General features: G+C 39.1%; 2 protein-coding genes across 10 annotated transcripts; both read left to right on the top strand.

Moving 5' to 3' along the window:
* The first annotated feature begins 1260 nt into the window (after positions 1 to 1260).
* Positions 1261 to 14579, top strand: ftr91 (finTRIM family, member 91). Of its 9 annotated transcripts, none has more exons than XM_087284718.1 (9): positions 1519 to 1567; positions 4908 to 5113; positions 5612 to 5668; positions 7789 to 8359; positions 8521 to 8616; positions 11663 to 11896; positions 11997 to 12150; positions 12224 to 12283; positions 12366 to 14579. In XM_087284718.1, the coding sequence occupies exons 4-9, from the start codon at positions 7805 to 7807 to the stop codon at positions 12878 to 12880; spliced, it is 1614 nt and encodes a 537-aa protein (XP_087140844.1). In that variant the 5' UTR covers positions 1519 to 1567; positions 4908 to 5113; positions 5612 to 5668; positions 7789 to 7804; the 3' UTR covers positions 12881 to 14579. The 9 variants fall into 9 exon arrangements, with proteins under 9 accessions (XP_087140852.1, XP_087140844.1, XP_087140845.1 ...); XM_087284721.1 differs by having other exon boundaries at positions 1522 to 1567; positions 7792 to 8359; XM_087284719.1 differs by lacking the exon at positions 4908 to 5113 and having other exon boundaries at positions 1521 to 1567.
* ftr72 (finTRIM family, member 72) lies at positions 13827 to 22332 on the top strand. Its single transcript, NM_001007387.2, is given in 7 exon segments — positions 13827 to 13902; positions 14694 to 15269; positions 15420 to 15515; positions 16656 to 16889; positions 21322 to 21475; positions 21554 to 21613; positions 21743 to 22332. Coding segments are annotated over 6 exon segments (1653 nt in total). The 5' UTR covers positions 13827 to 13902; the 3' UTR covers positions 22276 to 22332.
* The last annotated feature ends 1643 nt before the right edge of the window (positions 22333 to 23975 follow it).

Raw genomic sequence — 23975 nt, 5'->3', positions numbered from 1 at the left:
GTCCAACAGGATTGGCAAAGGTCCTCAAGCTGGGAATTGAACTTAGCATCACTTATATTCACATATCCTCTCCTGTTGCCTCATGGGATAGTAAAGTGTCTATTGAATGCGCAATCTCTGCAAAAGTAGTAGGTCATACTTGTCAAATAAATTAACATGGAAGATTATTTTGAGTTTAATTTATTTAATTAGCTTGTTTATGAAGACTGTTGAGGGATGCACAAAAAATGATTAAGTAGTTTGTCATATATGTTAAAGTGTGCCCCCCCTGCTCTGGTCTAGAACCGCCATTGCCGGTATCCTGCAGAGTTTAGCTCCAACCCCAATGGCAAACTCCTGAGCGAGCTTATCAAGCTGTTACTATGCACACCAGAAACCTCCAGGCTAGGATGTTGAGGCAAGTTGGAGCTAAACTCTGCAGCACCAGTCCTAAAGGTCCAATAATTGGTCCTGGACTAAAAATAAAATAAAAATAAAAAAATTTTGGAACAGATGGAGCCTGCTTTATCTGGACACTGCATCACTTGCCTGAACGAGTAAGTAACAGTTCAGAAAGCCTGTGTGGATGACTAAAATGTTGTTCAATACCTCAGTTCCATGAAATTCAAGCCACACCAAGGATATTGTTATTTTAAATGGGTGAACTTTTAGATTTTATTATTTGCAACAAATTATTAAAATAATTTACCACAAATGTTGCAGTGTGATTATTATTTTAAAAAATAGTCTTTTTAAAACCTAAACCAAACGTTTCTCATGATTATTCTATTAAATAACCTTCTTAGAACATTGTAGAGTGATTATTTACTAAATATCCCCTCCCACAAAATATGTTTACAGAACTTCCCTCATATAGTCGTTTTCAGGTTATTTTTTGAAATTATTTTTGTTATTTTGCATATTTATGTCTGAAATTAGGCCTAAATAAATTGTAGAAAAAGAGTAAAACTTTAAGAACTTTAAGTTTAAAAAACTTTAAACTGTAAGAACATTTTATATTAGGTGAAAATTATACAGCTCAAACGTGAATTAATTTCTGTTTCTGCACTTTGGATTTTTCTTATCCAGCACTCATTCTACATTAAGACCCCTCCCTAATTTAAGCATTAACATTTTGTCGATCACATAGCTGAATAGGTGTGAGAGGTACATAGAAAAATCAAAAAGTTATGGGTCTATTTTATTTTTTATTCATGCTGCGCCTCTTATTTGCGTGCGCCTTTGCATTACTCGCTTATATCAGTGTTGCCAGATTGGGCAGTTTTGAATTTGATTGTGCAGGTAAAAATGATATAGGCGGGTAGAAAATATTAGGGGGCTTTGGAATGGCGCCCCCGGTCCCAGAGACATGATCATGTTCTCATTTTTTCCCCAGTCAAATGTGTCATGTGAACGTGTTTTTCCAAAGTTAACCTCGTCAAAACAAAGCCACAAAATTGGCTCATTATAGATTCTCTGAATAATAGGCTCGTGCACACCTCAGAGGCATCTCCCAAAATGAATCCCTTAACATCTGGCAACACACGCAGGACAGCGACTCGGAGGTGGCGTTTAAACCTCTAAGGCCGTACTCACACTAGGTACAGTTGCCTCGAACCGGGCCAAAGCACGCTTATCCCCCCTCCCGTCTCCCCCGACGGCCCGCGCTCACACCCTATCGGGCCTCGGCACGCTTACGTCATCGCTGCTGCGCTGTTGAGAAGCGCTCTCTATGGCAAGCCTTTTTAGCATTTAAATCTTTGTTCTGACTCCATAAATATATTTAGCGATATCTCTAATTATATTTTGACTTGTCATAATTATAATTCGACTAGTGAGAATAACAATTAGAGATATCTGCAATTACAATTGTACTAGTACGAAATCAGATTGGAGATATCTGCAAATATATTATGACTAGTCATATTCCTCCATTGACTTCCATTGAAAAAATATTTGCAGATATCTCTAAATGAGTTTTGACTAGTCACAATTGTAATTAGAGATATCTCTGAGTTTTTACTAGTCATAATACATTTGGAGATGTCTTTAATTCATCATATTTAGAGATATTTACAAATATATTTGAAGATCTCTAATTAATTTACTAATAGTCGAATTACAGTTGTAGATATCTTGAATTGGATTTTTGACGAGTCAAAACTCTGTTGTCACATGGTGTTAAAAAAATCCCGCCACTGCACATCATTCTTTTATTATTTTGAGGAGCTGAAGCTAATGAGGTAATAATACAACTCTTTCGCGAAACTGAATAGTTTTAACTACTGATGAAGCTTGTTTCCACAGTATAAAATATGTGTAGTTTTGGTGACATAAAATAACTATAATCAGTAAAATGTGCATCATATCAATGTAAATACAAGTAAAAAAAACGTAAATTGTACTAGCTTTCTAGATATTATATATTTATATGATATAGCAAGTCACATCTGTTTCTGTAATAGTTAAATCACAGTGAGTTTATGCATCTAGCTTATTATTATATAACTGTATTCTACTGTAACATGCTATGTCAGTTTGAATCAAATTATAAATCGACTTTCTTATGAAAATACCTAAAATGGTTGGAAGAACACACAGTTGAAGTCTGAATTATTAGCCCCCGTTTATTTTTTCCCCCAAATTCTGTTTAACGGAGAGAATATTGTTTTCAGCACATTTCTAATCATAATAGTTTTAATAACTCAACTCTAATAACTGATTTATTTTATCTTTGCCATGATGACAGTGCAATAATATTTGACTAGACGTTGTTTAAGACACCCCTATACAGCTTAAAGTAACATTTAAAGGCTTTAAAGGCAGGTTAGGGTAATAAGGCAAGTTATTGTATAACGATGGTTTGTTCTGTAGACTATAGGAAAAATATATAAAATCTTAAAGGGGCTAATAATTTTGACCCTAAAATGTTTTTTTTTTTTAAATGTAAAACTGCTTTTATTCTAGCTGAAATAAAACAAATAAACAAACTTTCTTCAAAAGGAAAATATTATCAGACATAGGCTACTGTGAAAATTTCCTTGCTCTGTTAAAGAGCCCATATTATGGGTTTTTGAAAATTCCCCTCCATGTAGTGTGTAACACAGCTCTAAGTGAAGTGGAGTATCCAGCTAAGGCTTAAATCTGTTAGTGTACAGTGTTAAAAACGGTTGATTCATCTAAAAAAGAGTCGACTCATAATGCTTCAAACGAGTCGCCTTGATACGGATTCATTAGGTGTTTCGCCATGACGTACGAACGAAACCAAGTTATTCACGTGCACGCGCAAACCCGGGAGATTTCAAACCTGAGGCCCCGCCCTCTGACGCAGAAACCGAGACACACACACACACACACACCCACAAACACACACACACAAACATGCCGGTCGATTGAAGTCACACTGCAGATGGATATATTGAGTCTCTACCCAAAGATGAAACCTCAGCATTATAGCCAAGCAGTTGGAAACTACTGGAAACTTCTGGAAGCTACATGCTACAAAGAATACTTCATCAGCGTTTGTTAAAGGAAGGATCAGTAAAGAGTAACTTACTGATAGACGTCAGGATGGGTTTCTTCCTCCATTTCTCAAGTGTAAGTACGTGCGGTTAAAGTTGCCTCGTTGACTCTAGCTTGCAAATGTATTTAGTTGTGATTTGTTACTTGTAACCGCGTGTACTGTATCAGGTTAACTAGCTATATTCTCTTATCGTGTGCAAAGTCACGTTAAAAACGCGACGCGTGCTGCGTTAACGGAGCTCCGTGGACGGGGAGTAACGTTAGTGTGTGTGTCTGTGTGTGCGTGCGCGCGCTGTCGTCCGGAGGTGTGTGTGTTTGTGTGTGTGTTTGTGTGTGTGTGTGTGTGTGTGTGTGTGTGTGTGTGTGCGCGCGCGTTGTCGTCCGGAGCAGGGTTAAGTGCGTATGTGTGTGTGTGTGTGTGTGTGTGTGTGTCTGTGAAAAGAGCAGAGTGAGAAGGAGATCTCCTCAACTGTTTTTGGAGTTTTTGCTCAATAAAATAGTCAGTCGTCTGTATTTTCAAGTCCATAGTCTGTATTTACATTGACCCACTGGCAGCTAAAATCCACGCCTACACTATCAAGCGTGTATGAACTGTGATTACTTTTATATTGCTGATTAGCTGTTTGGCATTTCACTCTCTCACTGAAGGCAGTCGACCAATCGCAACAGACTGTCATCGGTCCAATCAGCGCAGATTAGCTTCGCGCTAAGGAGGGGTTTGGGAACAAATGAATCACTGGACGATTCATACAGGAGTCGCTGGGATAATTAGGTAAAAATAAATGCAGATTATAAGACCATGAAAGTGTTTTTTGACCTTGCATGCATATTAAACTGTTGTTGGAGACCCTTACAACCAAGATATGACCCTATTTCATGTATAATATGGGCTCTTTAAACATCATTTGGGAAATATTTAAAAAATAAAATAAAATTCAAAGCAGGGCTAATAATTCTGACTTCAACTGTATAAAAAAATTATTGTCGCAGTCGTGTAAATGATCAGTTAAGCCCCTGTCATAAACAATCATTAAGCTCTCGTGCTGCAGGAGTGAGGAGGTCTGCTGAAGGTGCGCAGCTGGTGTGCTGTGAGGAGTTTGCGTCTTTAATAAACTACGGCAGTTTGCGTTCACTGAAAAGTAAGAATGATTATTAATCCATATCAAACAGTCCCTTAAAAGTCACGTCTCGCTTTCGGTTTGGGGCTTTGGCGCGTTTTGCGCTCACACTCAAGCGTACCGCGCCAAAGCCCAAGTGTACCGCGCTCAGGCACACCTCTTCCAACCGGGCCAGGGCCGGCCAAGTGAACCGTGCTTGAGCGCGATTCAGCGCACTCACACTTCTCAAACGATCCGGGAAACGGGCCTGGGCACGGTACGGATGGCATAGTGTGAGTAGGCCCTAAGGTATGCCTAAATTTTTAACGTATATTTTAACGTATATTGTGGTAATTTTCCTCTAAATACGATCATTTTCAGGTTCTAGTACGATACTTTGACATTTCCAATCTGGCAACACTGCTCTAGATTTTTGGGCGGTTGTTTTTGCATATTGGCGGGTTTTGGATAGTTTGTGGGCTGGAATCAGTCAGCTACTTCTGGCAACACCTGAGGTGAATAACGGTCAATTGGTTAAAGTGATTCGTTTCTCCATCTTTTTATAAAAAATGCTTATAAATGTGTTAAACAGAGACGTTTATGGACCAAATGGAATTAAAGCTTGTGAATTAAAGTGCTGAGTCATGTCGTATGTCACAGTAAACTGTAACGTTACAGATACCATAGCCTAATCCATCAATCCCCATTTCCTGGCTAATCAATGATAAATGTTCTGGAAAACTAAACTAACAATTCTTGAACGTTTTGGTAAGCAAATATTAGGATAGGACAGGACATATTTAAAAAAATAATTTAATTAAATTTAATATTTAAAAAAAAAGTAGGCTACATGTGGAGAGTTGGACTTTTTTTGTATATGTTTTAGAAGTCACTTCCTTCACATTATCCAGCATTACTTTCACTTTCATGCTCGGGCGAGTTTTTTTCTCCCCACAAAACTTAAAAGGCTGTGTGGGGGGATTCTTATGAAACAGAACTTAACTCCCTTTCAGCATTCACAGGTGTGTACTGCTGCATAATCTACACAAACAGAAACGCAAGGAAAGGATGTAAGACATTTTGTATTAACTTTTATTGATTTGTCAGTGATGGTAAAAGAAACTGTAAATGTTAATATGTAAACTGTAGTAAATGTATGTTATGATTAACATGTTTAGTCATTTAGACATATATAGAATAATTTATCACAAATAAGGCAGGCACATTAAGCATTTCAAATGCAATAACAAGTGCTGTAAACCTGACATTGTTATAAAAAAACGCTACAGAAGCAAAATGTTTTGTTCGTTTTTAAGATGTGGTAAAGTGCTCACGGAGGAGAAGAGCTTTCAGTTTTCATTCGGATTTTGCCAATGGCTGTGCAGATGTGCTCTTAAACAGGCTACAAATGAAATCAAAACTAACCATATGATTTTGTTAGCTTACATTGCTAGTTTTGTGCTGAACAATTCATCTGTGCATGTTTTTAAGAAAAAAATGTCTTTCTAATGTTTCATTTAAATCAGAGAAGGCACTTCCTGTTTGTGCTTAGTTAAATAGACCTTTTACGCACTTCCGCATTTTTAGAACGGAAATACGTCAATGTAGTGCATTAGAACTTCCTGTTATCATAGCGGCAGATACGAAAAATGGCAAAGTCGAAGAATCGCAGTTTCTGTTGTGTTCCAGGCTGTTGGTCTTCTAACCAAAAACAGCCCTACCTTTTATTTCATTCTTTTCCTGTGGTTCCAAACCTGAAACCTAAATGGATACAGGCGATCCGAAGAGAGGAAGGGCATAGTTTTAATGCAGTTAAGATTGTTCATAGTGTATTTAGCTAACGCTAGTCACCTGTGTGTACCGTTATGCATATCTACCTGAACAAATTAATGTTAATAATATAAGCTGTTCACGAAACTCAACTAATAAAATAAAATATTTTTTTTAATAATGAAACAATTTATTGCTGTGACATCTAGTAAATACACAAAATTTACCATACTAGCATGTGTGGAAGTATTTAAAACAAGTGTGTTACAACTGGCCCTGTGTTAGGTTCTACCCCGCTCTCCCCTATTTTAATTGCATGTTTTTAATTACTTATTTAATTAACTTCGGAAGACAACTCAGGCTCGCCGAAAACACTCTAGCTGCCTTTTCTCCGCCAAAAAACTCATACCGGAACTGGGTTTACACGTTGTTGACGTACTTCCGTTTTTTGCGTAAAAGGTCTATTCTCAGATTACGTCGGTTTGAGGTATTGGGAGTGGCTAATCAGCTTGTTAAGTGTGACGTCACGCGAAGCGGCTTCCGGGTCCAAGTGTTCTATTCAACTGAATGGGGAGACTCATGAAATGGTAATAATAAACGTTTACAAAGTGATTTAAGGCTTTCGAAAATCACGATCGCAGTATATATGTCCATGCCTAATATCCGATGGCCAGAAAGGGATACATTTTTTTATAAATTGTTACATTTTTGGTATTTGTTATGCAGCAAGCCCAGGGATTGTTGTCTACACTATGATTTTATATAAAATTAACTTTAATGTGTGATATGAATAAAACGTGATCATAAACGAATGATTTCTCCACTCGAATGGCGGCTTAGACCCAGAAACAGTATACATACGTCACAAACACGTCACCACTTAACAAGCGGATATACCACGCCTCATCAACGGTCAGTTTTGAGAGACACTGCTCGCTGCAGAGGCACTTGGGTTCCAGTGAGTGGCAGTGTTGCCAGATTGGGTGGTTTTGAGTTTGTTTTTGCGGGTAAAAAATGACAAAGGCGGGTAATTGAAAATTTGGGCGGTTTTGCAACGGCGTGCCCGCCAGCCCCGGTCTTCACATATATACCTGTTAGGATCTCCCAAAGAGATGCCATACCTCCTGTTCTTTACTTACAACGCTTTCAACGGTTGTGATCTCCCAAGGACACGACTTGAAACGCCTAATTTGCTACATCCAATCAGCTCGCAGTAGAAAAAACAAGCCACGCCCACTTTTAAAAAATTTAATATTCCGTTTCTCTATGAACTATGTCACAATTTGAAATAACAAAATTGTTGAAGATTCCGATTCTTGTGGACTTTAAAATGATCACTAGTTATGTTTTAAGCTTATCCATGAATAGAAAATTGTAAGGTATTGATCTTGTTTTTGTTTAGTTTGTTTGTTTGTTTCAGCAGTAGAAATTTCAAAATGGCTGAATCCATGCTGAGTCAACAAAAGGATCAGTTCAGCTGTTCGGTGTGTTTGGATCCACTGAAGCAGCCGGTGACGATTCCCTGTGGACACAGTTACTGTATGAGCTGTATTACTGACTGCTGGAGCCTGAAGGAGCAGGGGCCGCCGTACCGCTGTCCCCAATGCAGAGAGATCTTCAGACAGAAACCTCTACTGAAGAAGAACACTCTGATAGCTGAGATGATGGAGACGCTGCAGAAGACGGCCCTACAGACGCCTGCTGCTGCTGTGGACTGTGATGTTTGCACTACAGAGAAGAACAGAGCTGTAAAGTCCTGTCTGGAGTGCTGGGCCTCCTTCTGCCAAACTCACCTGCAGCTTCACTACAAATCACCTGCATTTATGAACCACAAACTAGTCGAAGCCTCCAGACACATTTGCCCCAACCATAAAAAACCTCAGGATATTTACTGTCAGGATGATCATCAGTGTATCTGTTATTTGTGCATGATTGACAGCCATAAAGGACACCGTGTGGTGTCTGTGGAGGCAGAATTGATCAATAAAAAGGTGTGTATTTAAATGTCAGCGATACAAATATTGTATTAACAATATTAACTTTTTTTTATGAATTTACATATATTTAAAAGCTGTCATTTCAATTCACCGTGTAAAAACCCCCTTTGCCTGACTTGTTCGTTTTTTGCCTATTAATTTCTTTACGTCCGCAGAACAAGTTAAAGGAGATGAAGTTGAAATGTCAAACGTTGATCAATGAGCGGCAGAGAGGTCGGCAGGAGCTCAGCATTGCCATGAAGCTTTTTAAAGTATGTCTATTTAAGCATTCTTTAGATGTATTAAAGCAGTGTTTCTCAACCACATTCCTGGAGGACCACTAACACTGCATGCTTTGGATGTCTCGTTTGTCTCGCACACATTACAGGTCTTTTAGTCTCTGCTAATGAGCTGATGATCTGAATCAGGTGTGTTTGGTTAAGGAGACCAGGAAAATGTGTGGAGCTGGTGGTCCTCCAGGAACGTGGTTGAGAAACACTGTATTAAAGGACCATGTTGGTTATAAAAATAAATATTTTTTTTTTAATTCAATTGGTTCAGATCTTGGTTCAGATCTTACCTTGAAGGAAAAGGTTACTATGTCAGTATTCACCTTATTCTTCGCCAAGAACGGGCGCAGCCATTTGAATCTTTTTGGCACAAGACTTCCGGTCTCATTCACTTCCATTCATTTTTAGATATTAAAAACTGCTCGTTTGGCTGTTTGATGTTTCAAACTGATATTTTCCTGTTATATTATTTTATTTGGTCTGTATAGTCATGCAAACATTTGTTTGTAGAGCAAGTAGTTTGACCGTTTTTTGCCGTTTATTATTCCTAGTCATTTCTCCCATAGGCGTCTTAATTGGAAGTTCTAAGACAATCGCGAAAACAGGCGCACTTCCGCATTTTAGAATAAGGTCAATAGGGTAATTACCAACCTATGTCATACATGATGTCACACGTTTTCAACCGCGCATACCGGTTGCAAAAAAAGATAGCAAACATGTGTTGTGTGGTAGGATCGAAAGTCCAACAATAGAAAACTTTACCGTACACCACACTGCTTTTAATGCCAACTGCAGATGTCTTTGGCCAACAGCCATTAGAAGAGCTGAACGGAGTGAGGACCTAATTAAAAATGCTCGACTCTGCATGTCATATCATTTAAGTTCACGCTATGCTGAATCATACACATTACTCGTTTCTGATTGCAGCAATGATTTCAATGAAAACAGGTAAATACGGTGAATTAAACTGCGGACACTGAATGCTTAGAATGGAATGTACAAATGTAAGTTCACATACCCTGCCGTACAGGTGCAGTTCGCTGTCAGAATGCCAGACATCCCAAGTTCGAAAAAGTCATTTCCGGGGGATACAGAGTAGATTTGCGGGAGGTAGCGGGATAGTGGGAGCTTGAAGAGGGGGGGGCGGTGTAGTGAGCGATGTATCTGAGATGGGGAGCGTGTGCCTGTGAGACGTACCTAAAGAGCGGTGGAAGTTGCGCGCAACGCAACATACCTGAAGAGCGGTGGGGATGAGTTGTATGCGATGTACTTGAATAGCTGTGGGGGTCAGTTGCGGGAGACGTAGCTGAAGAGCTAGTAGGGATGCGGTGGAGAGAGGGGTGTGCAACTTCCGGGAGACTTGGGATGCCTGGAATGCAGTTGTTTTGCTTGTTGATGATTACCCAGACCTTGTACATCTCTTCTTTCCTTGTCTTTGGCTAGGCAGAACCTCGGTTTTTAGAACTACAAAGTTTTGAATCTGGTAATCATGGAACTTTATTTCTTGCACATGACCACACTGAACAACATTGTAGGCATCCAAAGACTTGTAGGCCTTTAACTTTTCTCTTGTTAAATCACTTAGAGTTTTAACGAGATAGTTGTATATTTCAGGCTGGATGCTTGGTCATTTCGTCTTATCCAATATCCATTGGGAGGGTGCTATAGCAAATCGATCTGTTAGACCAAGGGTCACCAACCCTGTTCCTGGAGAGCTACCTTCCTGCTCATTTCAGTTGCAACGCTGACCAAACACACCTGTTTGTAATTATCAAGTGCTGCTTTAGGTACTATTAATTGGTTCAGGTGTGTTTGATCAGGGTTGGGACTGAATTCTGCAGGAAGGTAAATGCTAAATGCTAGCACTCCACCTTGATGCGCGCGCATCCTGAATGTTTACAAGCCACTATTTTGTCTATAGGTGACCATAGGTCAAGGTGGACACCCATGACATGTGAAGTCCTACAAGGTTCAATTCTGGCATCTCTCCTGTTCATCCATTATATGCTCCCACTGAGCCAAATAATGAGAAATAACCACATCTCTTACCACAGTTTTGTTGATGACACTCAGATCTAGTCAGCCTTATTGCCAAATGACTACAGCCCTCTGACAGTGCATTGATGAAATGAACAGTTGAATGTGCCAAAACTTTCTTCAGTTAAACAAAGAGAAAACTAAAGTCATTGTGTTTGTGAACAGAGATGAGGTTCTCAAGGTGAATGCGTACCTTAACTCTAATGCCGAGTTCACACTGCATGATTTTCAAAGTAGTCGTTTCACAGATGTTTTCACACTGCATGACTATCTGGGCTTGCGTTTCGTCGCTGCTTTGTTTACACTGCAAGATGTATCGGCGACAGGGACATTCCCATTGCATGACTTCACTATAGGAAGAATCGCCGACAACTTCGTCCAAACTACGTCTCACTGCCAAAAACACGTAGTATATCTTTTGTTATTAACTACATAATGAGAAAGAAGCAAGAATTAGCCATTTCTCCTCAACGTTGATAATAAACTAATTTCTTTCTGTATGAAACGTCAATTAGACATGGTTGCTCCTGAGTCCTGTCAAACCTCCACTAGTTTTTCCTCCATTTCGTGGGTCCAAATAAACTGAAAAGGAGCGCTTTTAACTTCTCCCCAGCCTCCCGCTGGCCTGCAGCAGGTATACACACACACACACACAAGTGAATGCCGCTCTCTCATTGGCTGTAGGCGATCGCTGATGTTATTTTCAGTCAAAACTCAATTCACACGGCATGATTTGAATCGCCGACAGCTCCAGATATTTAGCATGCCAAATATCTCACAGGCATCGGCGACTCATCGGTGATTCTCTCAGATCACGTCTTTAGTTCATACTGTGTGATTGTCACTCACGTGCACGAGCAGCGATGTGCCTGTGATTTCAGGCATTTGTTGGCGATTTCTTAAAACCTGAATTTGACTGGGGTCGGCAAAATAACATTTATTATGTCAAACAATCTGCATGATCATCACATGTTTGTGTCTCCACCTTCAGAGTTCAGCAGATGAGGCGGTGGAGAAGATGGAGAAAGTGTTCACTGAGCTCATCTGCTCTCTGGAGAAGAAACGCTCTGAGATTAAAGAGCAGATCAGAGCTCAGGAGAAGACGGAGACAGATCGAGCAGAGCAACTTCACCAACATCTGCATCAAGAGCTGACACAACTCAGAAAAACACAAGCAGAGATCGATAAACTGCTCACTACTGAAGACCAGATCCACTGTCTGAAGGTCATTAGTAGTAGTCATTTTAATGAGAATGTTCCATATGAAAGCAAAGGTACATACTTGTTCTCTCTTATTCAACTCAAAAATGTTTGTGTCATTTCAGAGCTGTGAGTCTGTGTGTGTTTTACCCACATTTGAAGACGTTCCCAGCTTCACTTCACACACTCATCTGTCTTTTAAAGACCTTTCAATCTCAACATTCAGAGAGATATTAGAGGACGCCTGTCAACAGCAAACAGATGCAATAAGCAGAGAAGGTTTGCATGTTTTGAAATGTGAATTTTTGTTTACACTCAGCAGGAAATTAATGATACTGTTTTGTCTCTTCAGTGTCAAACATTCATGTTGTAAAGCCTCCAGAACTAAAGACTCAAAATGATTTTTTGCAGTGTAAGTTGAAGGCAGATAGACATTATGTAAAAAATAGCCACCAGTGGTTTGTTACACTGTGATTTTGTCTGTTTCTCCTCAGACTTTTGTCAGATTCATCTGGATCGAAACACTGCGCACAAAAACCTCAAAGTGACAGAAGACAACAAGAAAGTATCATGTTCGGATAAAGACCAGAAATATCCTGATCACCCAGAGCGGTTTGATGGATACTGCCATGTCTTGTGTAGAGAGGGTTTGACTGGCCGCTGTTACTGGGAGGTTGAGTGTAGTGGCAAATACTGGGCAGTAGCAGTTTGTTATAGAGGAATCAGTCGTAAAGGAGTCAGTGATGACTGTAAACTGGGCTTCAACAAGATTTCCTGGAGACTGGGCTATTATCTGCAGAATTTCAGTTTCATACATGGTAAAGCACATGTCCGTCTTCCTCCTGCTTCTAGAATTGGAGTGTATCTGGATCACAAAGCAGGAATGCTGTCTTTTTACAGTGTCTCTGACACAATGACCCTCCTTCACAGAGTCCAGACCACCTTCACTGAACCACTGTACCCTGCGTTTTATTCTGGGTCTGGGTCGTCAGTCAAAATCATAGAATAAAGGACAGTTAAAAAAATACCAAATAAAAAAAACACAGTTTATGTAATGAATTACCTGAACTATTCACAAATGCCAAAGATCAACATGTAGTTTATGTATGTTCAGTACAGTACAGTACAATACAGTACAAATATTCACTCAATTGCATGTTAACAAATGTATTAAATGGTGATTCTCTCATTAATCATAAATGCTGAGGTTAAATGACCTCATTTTTGTAGATGTAGATTATCATGTTGGATATTTAGGGTTTTAATAGGGTAACAAAATGCATTTTTTTTTACCTTTCACAGTGGTTGTTTTTATCTTTATATGTGAAATGTAATGCAAGATTTGCTATCTTTACTTCAGCCAACCTTCAATGGCATGATGTTTTAAATGTTTTATATTAGAAATGCTTATTCTTTGAACCATAATTGAATTATGCTGGAAATTGAATGTAGGCTACATTTCAAATATCTTAATTATTAATAACCTGTAGGCTTAAGTTCAGGCATTTTAAAGTTAGAGTCTGTTACTGTCCAAACATTTCTTGAGTAAAATGTGCCTACAGTATGTGTAATTTAGAAAATGTGCCATTCAGATGGATTTCTTTAACTGTGGTTCTGTCATTTTGTTTATAGGCTAATTCAGTTGAATAGTCTACATATTTTTGATGTGTATAATGATTTTGCAATGAATCAAAACCAATCGCATATATTAGCCACATTGATCAGATATTACAAAGCTGTAGTACATCTTCTTCAATAGCTTTTTTCATGCCAAAACCACAATGAGGTAAAAAGGCTATAGAAGATTATGTGCTACAGCTTGAATTATATCTGATCAATGTGGCTAATAAAATAATATGATTGATTTTTATTCATTGTACCAGTAGAGGGCATAACAACGCTGAAAACGAGGACGTTTTGAGTTCAGAAGAAATGAAACTTATTTCGTCACTACTGTCAGCTTTTAGATCTGCCCTGCTGGTCAATTTGGCAAACCTGTAAAAGCAATAACATTTCATTTCTGCTGTCGAGGTAAGAGCTCATCCGAACCTGTCTGCTTTGAAGAAAGATCTCTTGAGATAGCGTTTTTAATCTCGTAACGTTATTTATAACCACTTTGTTTTGTATAATATCTATATACAGTGTTATCGGTAATAAGTCGAGCCGACCTGAATAACGTGGTGATGTGGTCTGTTTTCGGGTCACTTTGTTTCTGTTTTGGAAAACATAAACTCTTTCCTGCCGACTAATGTTATGGTTTTATTTTGCTATGAAGCCCTGTGTTCATAATTTTGTAGTAACGGTAGTTCTACTACAAATGTTTTGTTAAAAATACGTTATTTTATGGTTATCTGTGAAAACTGTGGTAGCTTTATTCTGTGTTTACTGCAGGCCTACTCCAAATATTGCCTTTGTAGTAAAACCTGGTTTTAAATAAAGTTGTATTCCATATTTGCGGTAGTAAAATCATAGTTAATTTTAATAAACATTTTAAATAATGAAACAATTGCTAGCAAGTAGTCTACGTACAAGATGTTTAGTTGCCTAATGTTTTTTTTTCTCCCTGTACATATCAGCAATTCCTTGAAAATGTAAACATTTCAGTCATGATCATGACTAAAACACTTCTCTTTAGTTGCTAAATACAAGTTGTGCTGGATTAATATATAACCGCCATCTACTTTACATTATAAATAAGCTAAAGTGAACATCTTTTTAGGTTGACTGCTATAATATGTACTGTTTTTGTCATAAAAATTTCACTTTTCTTACCGAAGTACTTTTTTTTTCAATGAACAAAAACATGAAAACATGGCCAAAAGATGTCTGAGTCGTCCTCGAGTCAGTATGTGGATCAGTTCAGCTGTCCAGTGTGTTTGGATCTGCTGAAGGAGCCGGTGACGATTCCCTGTGGACACAGTTACTGTATGAGCTGTATTACTGACTGCTGGAGCCTGAAGGAGCAGGGGCCGCCGTACCGCTGTCCTCAATGCAGAGAGAGCTTCAGTCAGAGACCTCTACTGAAGAAGAACACTCTGATAGCTGAGATGATGGAGACGCTGCAGAAGACGGCCCTACAGACGCCTGCTGCTGCTGCTGCTGCTGTGGACTGTGATGTTTGCACTACAGAGAAGAACAGAGCTGTAAAGTCCTGTCTGCAGTGCTTGGCCTCCTTCTGCCAAACTCACCTGCAGCTTCACTATGAGTCTCCAGCGTTTATGAAGCACAAACTAGTGGACGCCTCCAGACACATTCAGGAGAACATCTGCCCCAGTCATGGGAAACCGCTGGAGATTTACTGTCAGGATGATCATCAGTGCATTTGTTACCTGTGCATGGTTGACAGTCATAAAACCCACAGTGTGGTGTCTGTGGATTCAGAATGGACTAGTAAAAAGGTAATGCTTTTATCAACAAAGCATTAAGTATTTAAAGTATACAACCAAATTGCATGTTTATTAGTTAACACCCAGGTGTTACAAACTGTTATATATTTTTTGTTGATTTTTAAAAAAAAATTTTTTTATCTTTTTGTAAAACATTTTCAGAGAGTGTTAGAGGAGATGAAGCTGACGTGTGTAAAGCTGATCAAGGAGCGAGAGAAAGGACAGCGGCAACTCAGGACAGCTACGAAGTATCTAAAAGTATGTAACTTTAGGTATACTGTAATTAAAATGTTTTTGGAGCATAACTACACTGCATCCAGTATGTATTCATAACTTTTTCCACAAATTCTTTGTTAAGCCTTATTCCAAAATAGATTAAATTAATTTATTTCCACAAAATTCTACACACAACACCCCATAATGACAATGTGAAAAAGATTTTTTGAAATTGTTTCAAATTTATCAAAAATAAAAAAGCTGAAAAGTCCCATGTACATCAGTATTAACAGCCTTTGCCGTGAAGCTCTAAATTGAGCTCGGGCACATTCTGTTTCTACTAATCATTCTTGAGACGTTTCAGCAGCTTAATTGGAGTTTACCTGTGGTAAATTCAGTTGATTGGACATGATTTAAAAAGGCATACACCTGTCAATATAAGGTCCCAGGGTTGACAGTGCATGTCAAAGCACAAACCAAGCATGAAGACAAAGAAATTGTCTGTAGACCTCCGAGACAGGATTGTGTCGAGGCACAAGGCTGGGGAAGGTTACAGAAGAATTTCTGATCAATAACCTGATGTCACTCTGTCTGAGCTCCAGTGTTCTTCTGTTGAGAGAGGAGAACCTTACATAAAGACAACCATCTGTGCAGCAAACCACCAATCAGGCCTGTATGGTAGAGTGGCCAGACGGAAGCCACTTAAATTTGCCAAAAGGCATCTGTAGGACTCTCAAGACTATTAAGAAACTAAATTCTCTCATCTGATGAGACTAAAATTAAACTTTTTGGAGTGAATGCCAGGTGTTACGTTTGGAGAAAGCCAGGCACCACTCATCACCAGGCTAAAACTGTCCCTACAGTGAAGCATGGTGGTGGCAGCATCATGCTGTGGGGATGTTTTTCAGCAGCAGGAACCGGAAGACTAGTCAGGATAGAGGGAAAGATGAATGCAGCTAAGTTAATTGCTATGAATACTTTCCGGATGCACTGTATATATTTATGTAATTTTCGATACAAGTTGTCATTGAGAAAAAAATGTCTATATCTGTAGTGACTAGTGTTTGCTTATTTTGAGCAATCTGCCAAAAAACAGCATTAACATAAACTGCATTCTTTTTCAGTATTACTATCACATCAATAATCCACATGATGATCACATGTTTGTGTCTATATCTCCAGAGTTCAGCCGAGGAGGCGGTGGAGAGGATGGAGAAGGTGTTCACTGAGCTCATCTGCTCTCTGGAGAAGAAACGCTCTGAGATTAAAGAGAAGATCAGAGCTCAGGAGAAGACGGAGACAGATCGAGCAGAGCAACTTCACCAACATCTGCATCAAGAGCTGACACAACTCAGAAAAACACAAGCAGAGATCCACAAACTGCTCACTACTGAAGACCAGATCCACTGTCTGAAGGTGATACAAGGCATTTCATCACACATTTGTGTACTAAACTCACTGATTCAGTCTTTTCCCAAAGCAAACAGTGCTGTATTTGTGTCATTTCAGAGCTGTGAGTCTGTGTGTTTTACCCACATGTGAAGATGTTCCCAGCTTCACTTCACACACTTATCTGTCTTTTAAAGACCTTTCAATCTCAACATTCAGAGAGGCTTTAGAGGACGCCTGTCAACAGCAAACAGATGCAATAAACAGAGAAGGTCTGAATGATTTAATAAATATAAAAATGCATGTTTTTAAAATGTAAATTCATTTTACATTTTTATTCATGATATTGAAAATGTAAAACATTAACTGTTTGATCACTTCATATATTTAGTAATGAATGTCCACATTGCTAAGTCTCCAGAACCAAAAATTCAGCATGAATTTTCACAGTGTAAGTTGTTTTATTTTAATATGTTGCAGAATGACGCGGATAATAACATTTATTACCAATTTATCTGTTGAAAAAAGCAATGTATAGTTATTCTTATCAGTAGATATTCAAATTGAATTGTGCCTCCCTCTTTATCAGATTTCTGTCAGCTGCAGCTGGATCCAAACACTGCCCACAAACAACTAATCCTCTCAGAAGGAAACAGAAGAGCATCACATGCACATGAAGTTCAGAAATATCCCGATCATCCAGAGAGATTTGATGATTACTGTCATGTCATGTGTAGAGAAGGTTTACGCGGTCGCTGTTATTGGGAGGTTGAGTGCATTGGAGACGACTGGTCTGTAGCTGTTTCTTACAAAGGAATCAGTCGTAAAGGAAATGGAGATGACTGCAGACTGGGGTTTAATAACAAGTCCTGGAGACTGACCCACTGTCAGCAGAGTTTCTACGTCAGACATAATCAAAAACAAGTCAACATCTCTCCTTTCAAATTCTCTAGAATAGGAGTGTATCTGGATCACAAAGCAGGAATTCTGTCCTTTTACAGCATTTCTAAAATAATGACTCTCATCCACAGAGTCCAGACCACTTTCACTGAACCACTGTACCCTGCGTTTGGGATTGGAGAAGGTTCTGTCAGAATTATTAAGCAGAGGAGTAGAGGCAGGGAGATGGTGGACAATTTAAAAGAGGGGGCGACAGCTGTATGAAATCACCTAGGTGATAATCACCTATTTCTAAATGGTCTGTCTCTTAAAGTAAGGGGGGACGGATCCCCCTGACCCCCACCTCGATCACCCCCGGTTTCTACGCCCCTGAGTAGAAGAGACAGACCAGTATAAAAGGGACAGGATGTCTTTAAAACTACTTGCAAATGAAAGATACTTCTATGAATCATTATTAGATATGTGACATCATTGTATTAATTTAAACACCTTTAATGTATAAAATGTAATTTAATCAATCTTTTTGGTCTTATATTCTGTTTTTTGTGCAAGGTAAATAAAGAGCAACGCTGTATGAACCTCTGCTTTATGTGTTGCCATAAACATTTGCAAGGGTGGTTTCCTTAACAGAATGATGTAATGAGTATGTCTAATATCGGTTTACATAATTTCTTTTATTGGGGATTACATTAATTTTATTGAGGATTGAGAAGTCAAATAGGCCACAAGTCTGTCTGTGGCCTTAATTGGATATTTATTATATTGTGCATCTACCCTGCTGAAAAATCCAGCTTAAACCAGCCTAGGATGGTTGGCTGGTTTTAGCTGGTCTACCAGCCTGGTTTTATAGGGGTTTTGGCCACTTCCAGGCTGGTTTCCAGACATTTCCAGCCTGGTCTTACTTGGTCAGGCTGGAAAGTGACCAGCTATAACCATCTAAAACCAGCTTGACTATCCTGGTTTAAGCTGGACAACTGGTGGCTAGGCTGGTCAAGCTGGTTTTAGCTGGTCATCTCCCAGCCTGTCCAGCTAAAACCAGGCTGAAAAGAGCTGGAAGCCGGCCTGGAAGTGGTCAAAAAAACCCTAAAACCAGCCTGGTCAACCAGCTAAAACCAGCAAACCATCCTAGGCTGGTGTAAGCTGGATTTTTCAGCAGGGTAGCCTAATGGGTGGTGCAGAGGGTAGCGTTGCCTCGTCACTGCATGAAGGTCGCTGGTTCGTGCCAGTTGGCATTTCTGTGTGGAGTTTACATGTTCTCCCAGTGTTTGCGTGGGGTTTTTCTGGGTGCTTCAGTTTCCCCTACAAGTCCAAAGACATGTGCATAGGTGAATTAGGTAAGCTAAATTGTCCGCAGTGTATGAGTGTATGTTTCCCAGTAATGGGTTGCAGTTGGATGGGCATCTGCTACGTAAAACATTTGCTGGGTAAGTTGGCGGTTCATTCCGCTGTGGCGACCCCTGATAAATAAATGGACTAATTCGAAAAGATAATGAATGAATGAATGTAGCCTAATAGTATCAATTTAGGAAGTGTACATGTACTTTACAGTCGAGAATGCATTCTGGTTAGAACTGTATGTATATATATATATATATATATATATATATATATATATATATATATATATATATATATATATATATATATTTATACACACACACACACACACATATATATATATATATATATATATATATATACATACATACATACATACACAGATAGATAGATAGATAGATAGATAGATAAATAGATAAATAGATAGATAGATAGATAGATAGATAGATCTAAAGTGCATATCATGGTTTCATAAATTATATGATTGTTGTCTGCTGACTTTGCTTTCTACACACACACATATGCACACTAAAAACCAGGAAGTGTTTGGATTGGAATTCCAGAGAAATGAAACTTATTCCTCTGCCACTCGATACACACTCTTCTAGTTTGTTCAAAGCTGTAGGGAGGAAAGATTTAACTTATTCTATATAACCAGGTAAGAACATCTTATCAACTAATTTTGCTGACATTTAAAGCGATTTAAATGTTACTGTTTGTTATTTATGTGTTATAATCTCTTGGCGTCATGTTATTACTTGATGCATTGATGATTATTTTTTATGTTTGATGTTAGAATTTTACATGTGGTTATTCATTAAGTATGTGAATGTGTTTATATGTGGCAGATTGTTTTGAAGTATCTGCAAAGATGTCTGAGTCGTCCTCAAGTGAGTGTGTGGATCAGTTCAGCTGTCCAGTGTGTTTGGATCTGCTGAAGGAGCCGGTGACGATTCCCTGTGGACACAGTTACTGTATGAGCTGTATTACTGACGGCTGGAGCCTGAAGGAGCAGGGGCCGCCGTACCGCTGTCCCCAATGCAGAGAGAGCTTCAGTCAGAGACCTCTACTGAAGAAGAACACTGATAGCTGAGATGATGGAGACGCTGCAGAAGACGGCCCTACAGACGCCTGCTGCTGCTGATGCTGCTGTGGACTGTGATGTTTGCTCTACAGAGAAGAACAGAGCTGTAAAGTCCTGTCTGCAGTGCTTGGCCTCCTTCTGCCAAACTCACCTGCAGCTTCACTATGAGTCTCCTGCGTTTATGAAGCACAAACTAGTGGACGCCTCCAGACACATTCAGGAGAACATCTGCCCCAGTCATGGGAAACCGCTGGAGATTTACTGTCAGGATGATCATCAGTGTATTTGCTGCATGTGCACTGATAATCATAAAGGACACAGTGTGGTGTCTGTGGATTCAGAATGGACTAGTAAAAAGGTAATGCTTTTATTAGCAAGAATATTCAGTAATGTAGGAGCTAACAACTACATTACATGTTTATAAGTGGTTATTTTCACTGTTCACCAGACTGAGAAGGCGTAATGTTTGTTTTTACTATTTTTACATTCTTTTTTTTGTTATCATCTTTAGGAAGAGTTAGAGGAGATGAAGTTAAAGTGTCTAAAATTGTTCAAGGAGCGAGAGAAAGGACAGAAGGACCTCAGTGAAGCTACAAAAAATCTAAAAGTATGAATCTTTGTGTGTTCTTTTATTAAAATAAATTAGTTTAAAACAAGAAGTGTGCACTTTTTTATTGTTCAATACAGGCAGACTGTGTGCAGTAAGATTCAGCACCAGAATTAAGAAAAGAAATTGCATCTACTGCATCATTGTTTATCAGTGTGACAGCCACGATCTGCGTGATCACATGTTTGTGTCTCCATCTCCAGAGTTCAGCTGAGGAGGCGGTGGAGAAGATGGAGAAGGTGTTCACTGAGCTCATCTGCTCTCTGGAGAAGAAACGCTCTGAGATTAAAGAGCAGATCAGAGCTCAGGAGAAGACTGAGACAGATCGAGCAGAGCAACTTCACCAACATCTGCATCAAGAGCTGACACAACTCAGAAAAACACAAGCAGAGATCCACAAACTGCTCACTACTGAAGACCAGATCCACTGTCTGAAGGTGATACAAGGCATTTCATCACACATTTGTGTACTAAACTCACTGATTCAGTCTTTTCCCAAAGCAAACAGTGCTGTATTTGTGTCATTTCAGAGCTGCGAGTCTGTGTGTGTTTTACCCACATTTAAAGATGTTCCCAGCTTCACTTCACACACTCATCAGTTTTTTAAAGACCTTTCAATCTCAGCATTCAGAGAAGCTTTAGAGGATGCCTGTCGACAGCAAACAGACACATTTTCTCAAGAAGGTCTGAATGCCTTGAAATTTAATATAATTTATAATTCGTATGATAAACCAACTAATAATCTTGTTTTTTTTTTTTTAGTGTCAAATGTTCATGTTGTAAAGCCTCCAGAACCAATGACGTACAACCAATTTTTGTGTTGTAAGTTAAACAGTTTTTTTTTTTTTTAAGGCAAAATGCATTAATTGCTAATTACAATGGATATTATCTGTTACAATTTGACCATTCTGTAGTCAATTTATTCAGTATTTGTTTTTGTTCATTCTTCAGATTTCTATCAGCCTCATCTGGATCCAAACACTGCACACAAAAAACTCATCCTGTCAGAAGAAAACAGGAGAATATCATATTCAGATACAGACCAGCAATATCCTGATCATCCAGAGCGGTTTGCTGTATACTGTAATGTCTTGTGTAAGGAGGGATTGACTGGTCGCTGTTATTGGGAGGTTGAGTGTAGTGGCAAAAATTGGGCTGTTGCAGTTTCTTACAAAGGAATCAGTCGTAAAGGAAACACTGATGACTCTAGACTTGGCTACAACAAGCAGTCCTGGAGATTGAGCCGTTTTAAAGAGAATGTATTTTTTAAACATGACAGTGAAGTAGTCTCAGTCCCTGTTTTTGATTCCTCTAGAATAGGAGTGTTTCTGGACCACAGAGCAGGAATTTTGTCCTTTTACAGCATCTCTGACACAATGACCCTCCTTCACAGAGTCCAGACCAGCTTCACTGAACCACTGTACCCTGCGTTTGGGCTTCTGGAAGGTTCTATCAGGATCATCGAGCAGAGAAAATGTCTTTAAGACCAGGAGTCATCATCTGACTAATTGTCAAAATTAAATTAATTATCAGATTAAAAAGCCAATTAAATAACCATATTCATTAAATTGCTATTTCAAAAATGATTATAAAACAGAATTTAAAGTTACACCAACCACTTTTCTTTGAACTTGTGGAGAAACCGGAGTACCCAAAGGGAAACCCACACGAACACAGGGAAAACATGCAAACTCAACACAGAAATGCCAACTGACCCAGCCGAGACTCGAACCAGCGACCTTCTTGCTGTGAGGCAATCGTGCTACCCATTACACCACCATAACACCCCTTATTTAGATATATTTGAGAATATATTTACATGTTTGCATTGAGTAGTGAGAGGCACTTAATCTCATCGCACATGTATATAATGTTCTTTGTATATGACTACATTGACAATAAAAAGCCTGTGGTGACATTTGTTTGTTTCCCATGAGGAAAACGGCTCATAAATCACAGAGGATTACCTACTGTAAACATGCAGTTTTCTTTGAGTGTTAGGTTTAGGGGTTGTGGGGATAGAATATAGAGTTTCTATAGTATTAAAATCATTACGTCTATGAGAAATCCCCTACAGATAGCTTTACAAGTGTGTGAGATCAAAAAGTAATTATTTAAAAATACCCTTTTAAAAGCAAGAAAAAAAATCTGATATGTTTAAATCTAGCAGTAGTAGAATTCATCACTTTAATAATTTTACTCACATGGCTGTGTGCAAGTTACATACATTTAAAAAAGCTGGGTTGATCAAACCCACAGGTGTCAAACTGAGTTCCTGGAGGGCCACAGCTCTGAACAGTTTAGCTTTAACCCTAATTAAACACACCTGATCAAACAAATTGAGTCCTTCAGGCTTGATTGAAACCTACAGGTAAAGCCCCGGTCACACTGCACTTTTCTCCATATAAACTTCCATTCATACGCACACAAATGCGACAGCCCGGAAATGCAAGGCCGTGCATCAAGTTTGCAGTTCGTTGCGTTGGAAAGTTCAAGCTTGTTGAACTCTGACCTGCGAAATCACATCACTTGACTTAATCCAATCAAGGATCATAAACATGACCTCTCTGAACTGAAATTTTAAAAATGGACCGATCGCTCGCTCGCATCGTTTTTTATGTCTAATCATCTTGTTTAATCTCGCCCCTTTTCGCAGCGCCATATGACAGAACTTCGCAAGCTTAAACTCTAGTGTGAGCGCAGCTTTAGAAACTGATGAAATAAAACTACAGACACAGCCTCACACCAAACCAAGGATTAAACAATGCTGCGGTCCCACTAGAGTTTGTGCATGTGAAATTCTGTCTACGGTGCTGCAAAAAGGGGTGGATTAAACAAGATAATTAGACATTAAAAAAAAGCAAGCGATTGGTCCATGTTTTAAAATTTTGTCCAGAGAGGTCATGTTTTGATCCTCGGTTGGTCTCACGCAGTCAAGTGATGCGATTTCGCAGGTCAGAGCTCACCAAATTTACACTTTACAACGCAGCGATCTGCAAAACTTGACGCACAAGCTTGCGTTTCCTGTCTGATGCATTCGCGTGCAAATGAATGGAAGTCTATGGGGAGAAAAGTCCAATGTGACCGCAACTTAAGTGTGTAAGAGCAGGGTTGGAACTAAACTGTGCGGGTCTGCGGCCCTCCAGATACTGACTTTGAAACCCCTGATCTAACCCAAAAAACA

The sequence above is a fragment of the Danio rerio genome, chromosome 15 (assembly GCF_052040795.2).
Source record: "Danio rerio strain M-AB ecotype USA chromosome 15, GRCz13ab, whole genome shotgun sequence".
Lineage (NCBI taxonomy): Eukaryota > Metazoa > Chordata > Actinopteri > Cypriniformes > Danionidae > Danio > Danio rerio.
The sequence above is the reverse complement of the archived record's forward strand: the minus strand, read 5'-3'. Positions and strand labels throughout refer to the sequence as shown.

Excerpts from the sequence above, each read along its gene's own strand:
- ftr91 (XM_087284724.1), top strand. The coding sequence starts at position 4,230 with ATGAATCACTGGACGATTCATACAGGAGTCGCTGGGATAATTAG. Across the intron at positions 4,274-7,791 it reads GGAGTCGCTGGGATAATTAG|TAGAAATTTCAAAATGGCTG; the intron begins GTAAAAATAAAT and ends TTGTTTCAGCAG. Across the intron at positions 12,151-12,223 it reads AGATGCAATAAGCAGAGAAG|TGTCAAACATTCATGTTGTA; the intron begins GTTTGCATGTTT and ends TTGTCTCTTCAG.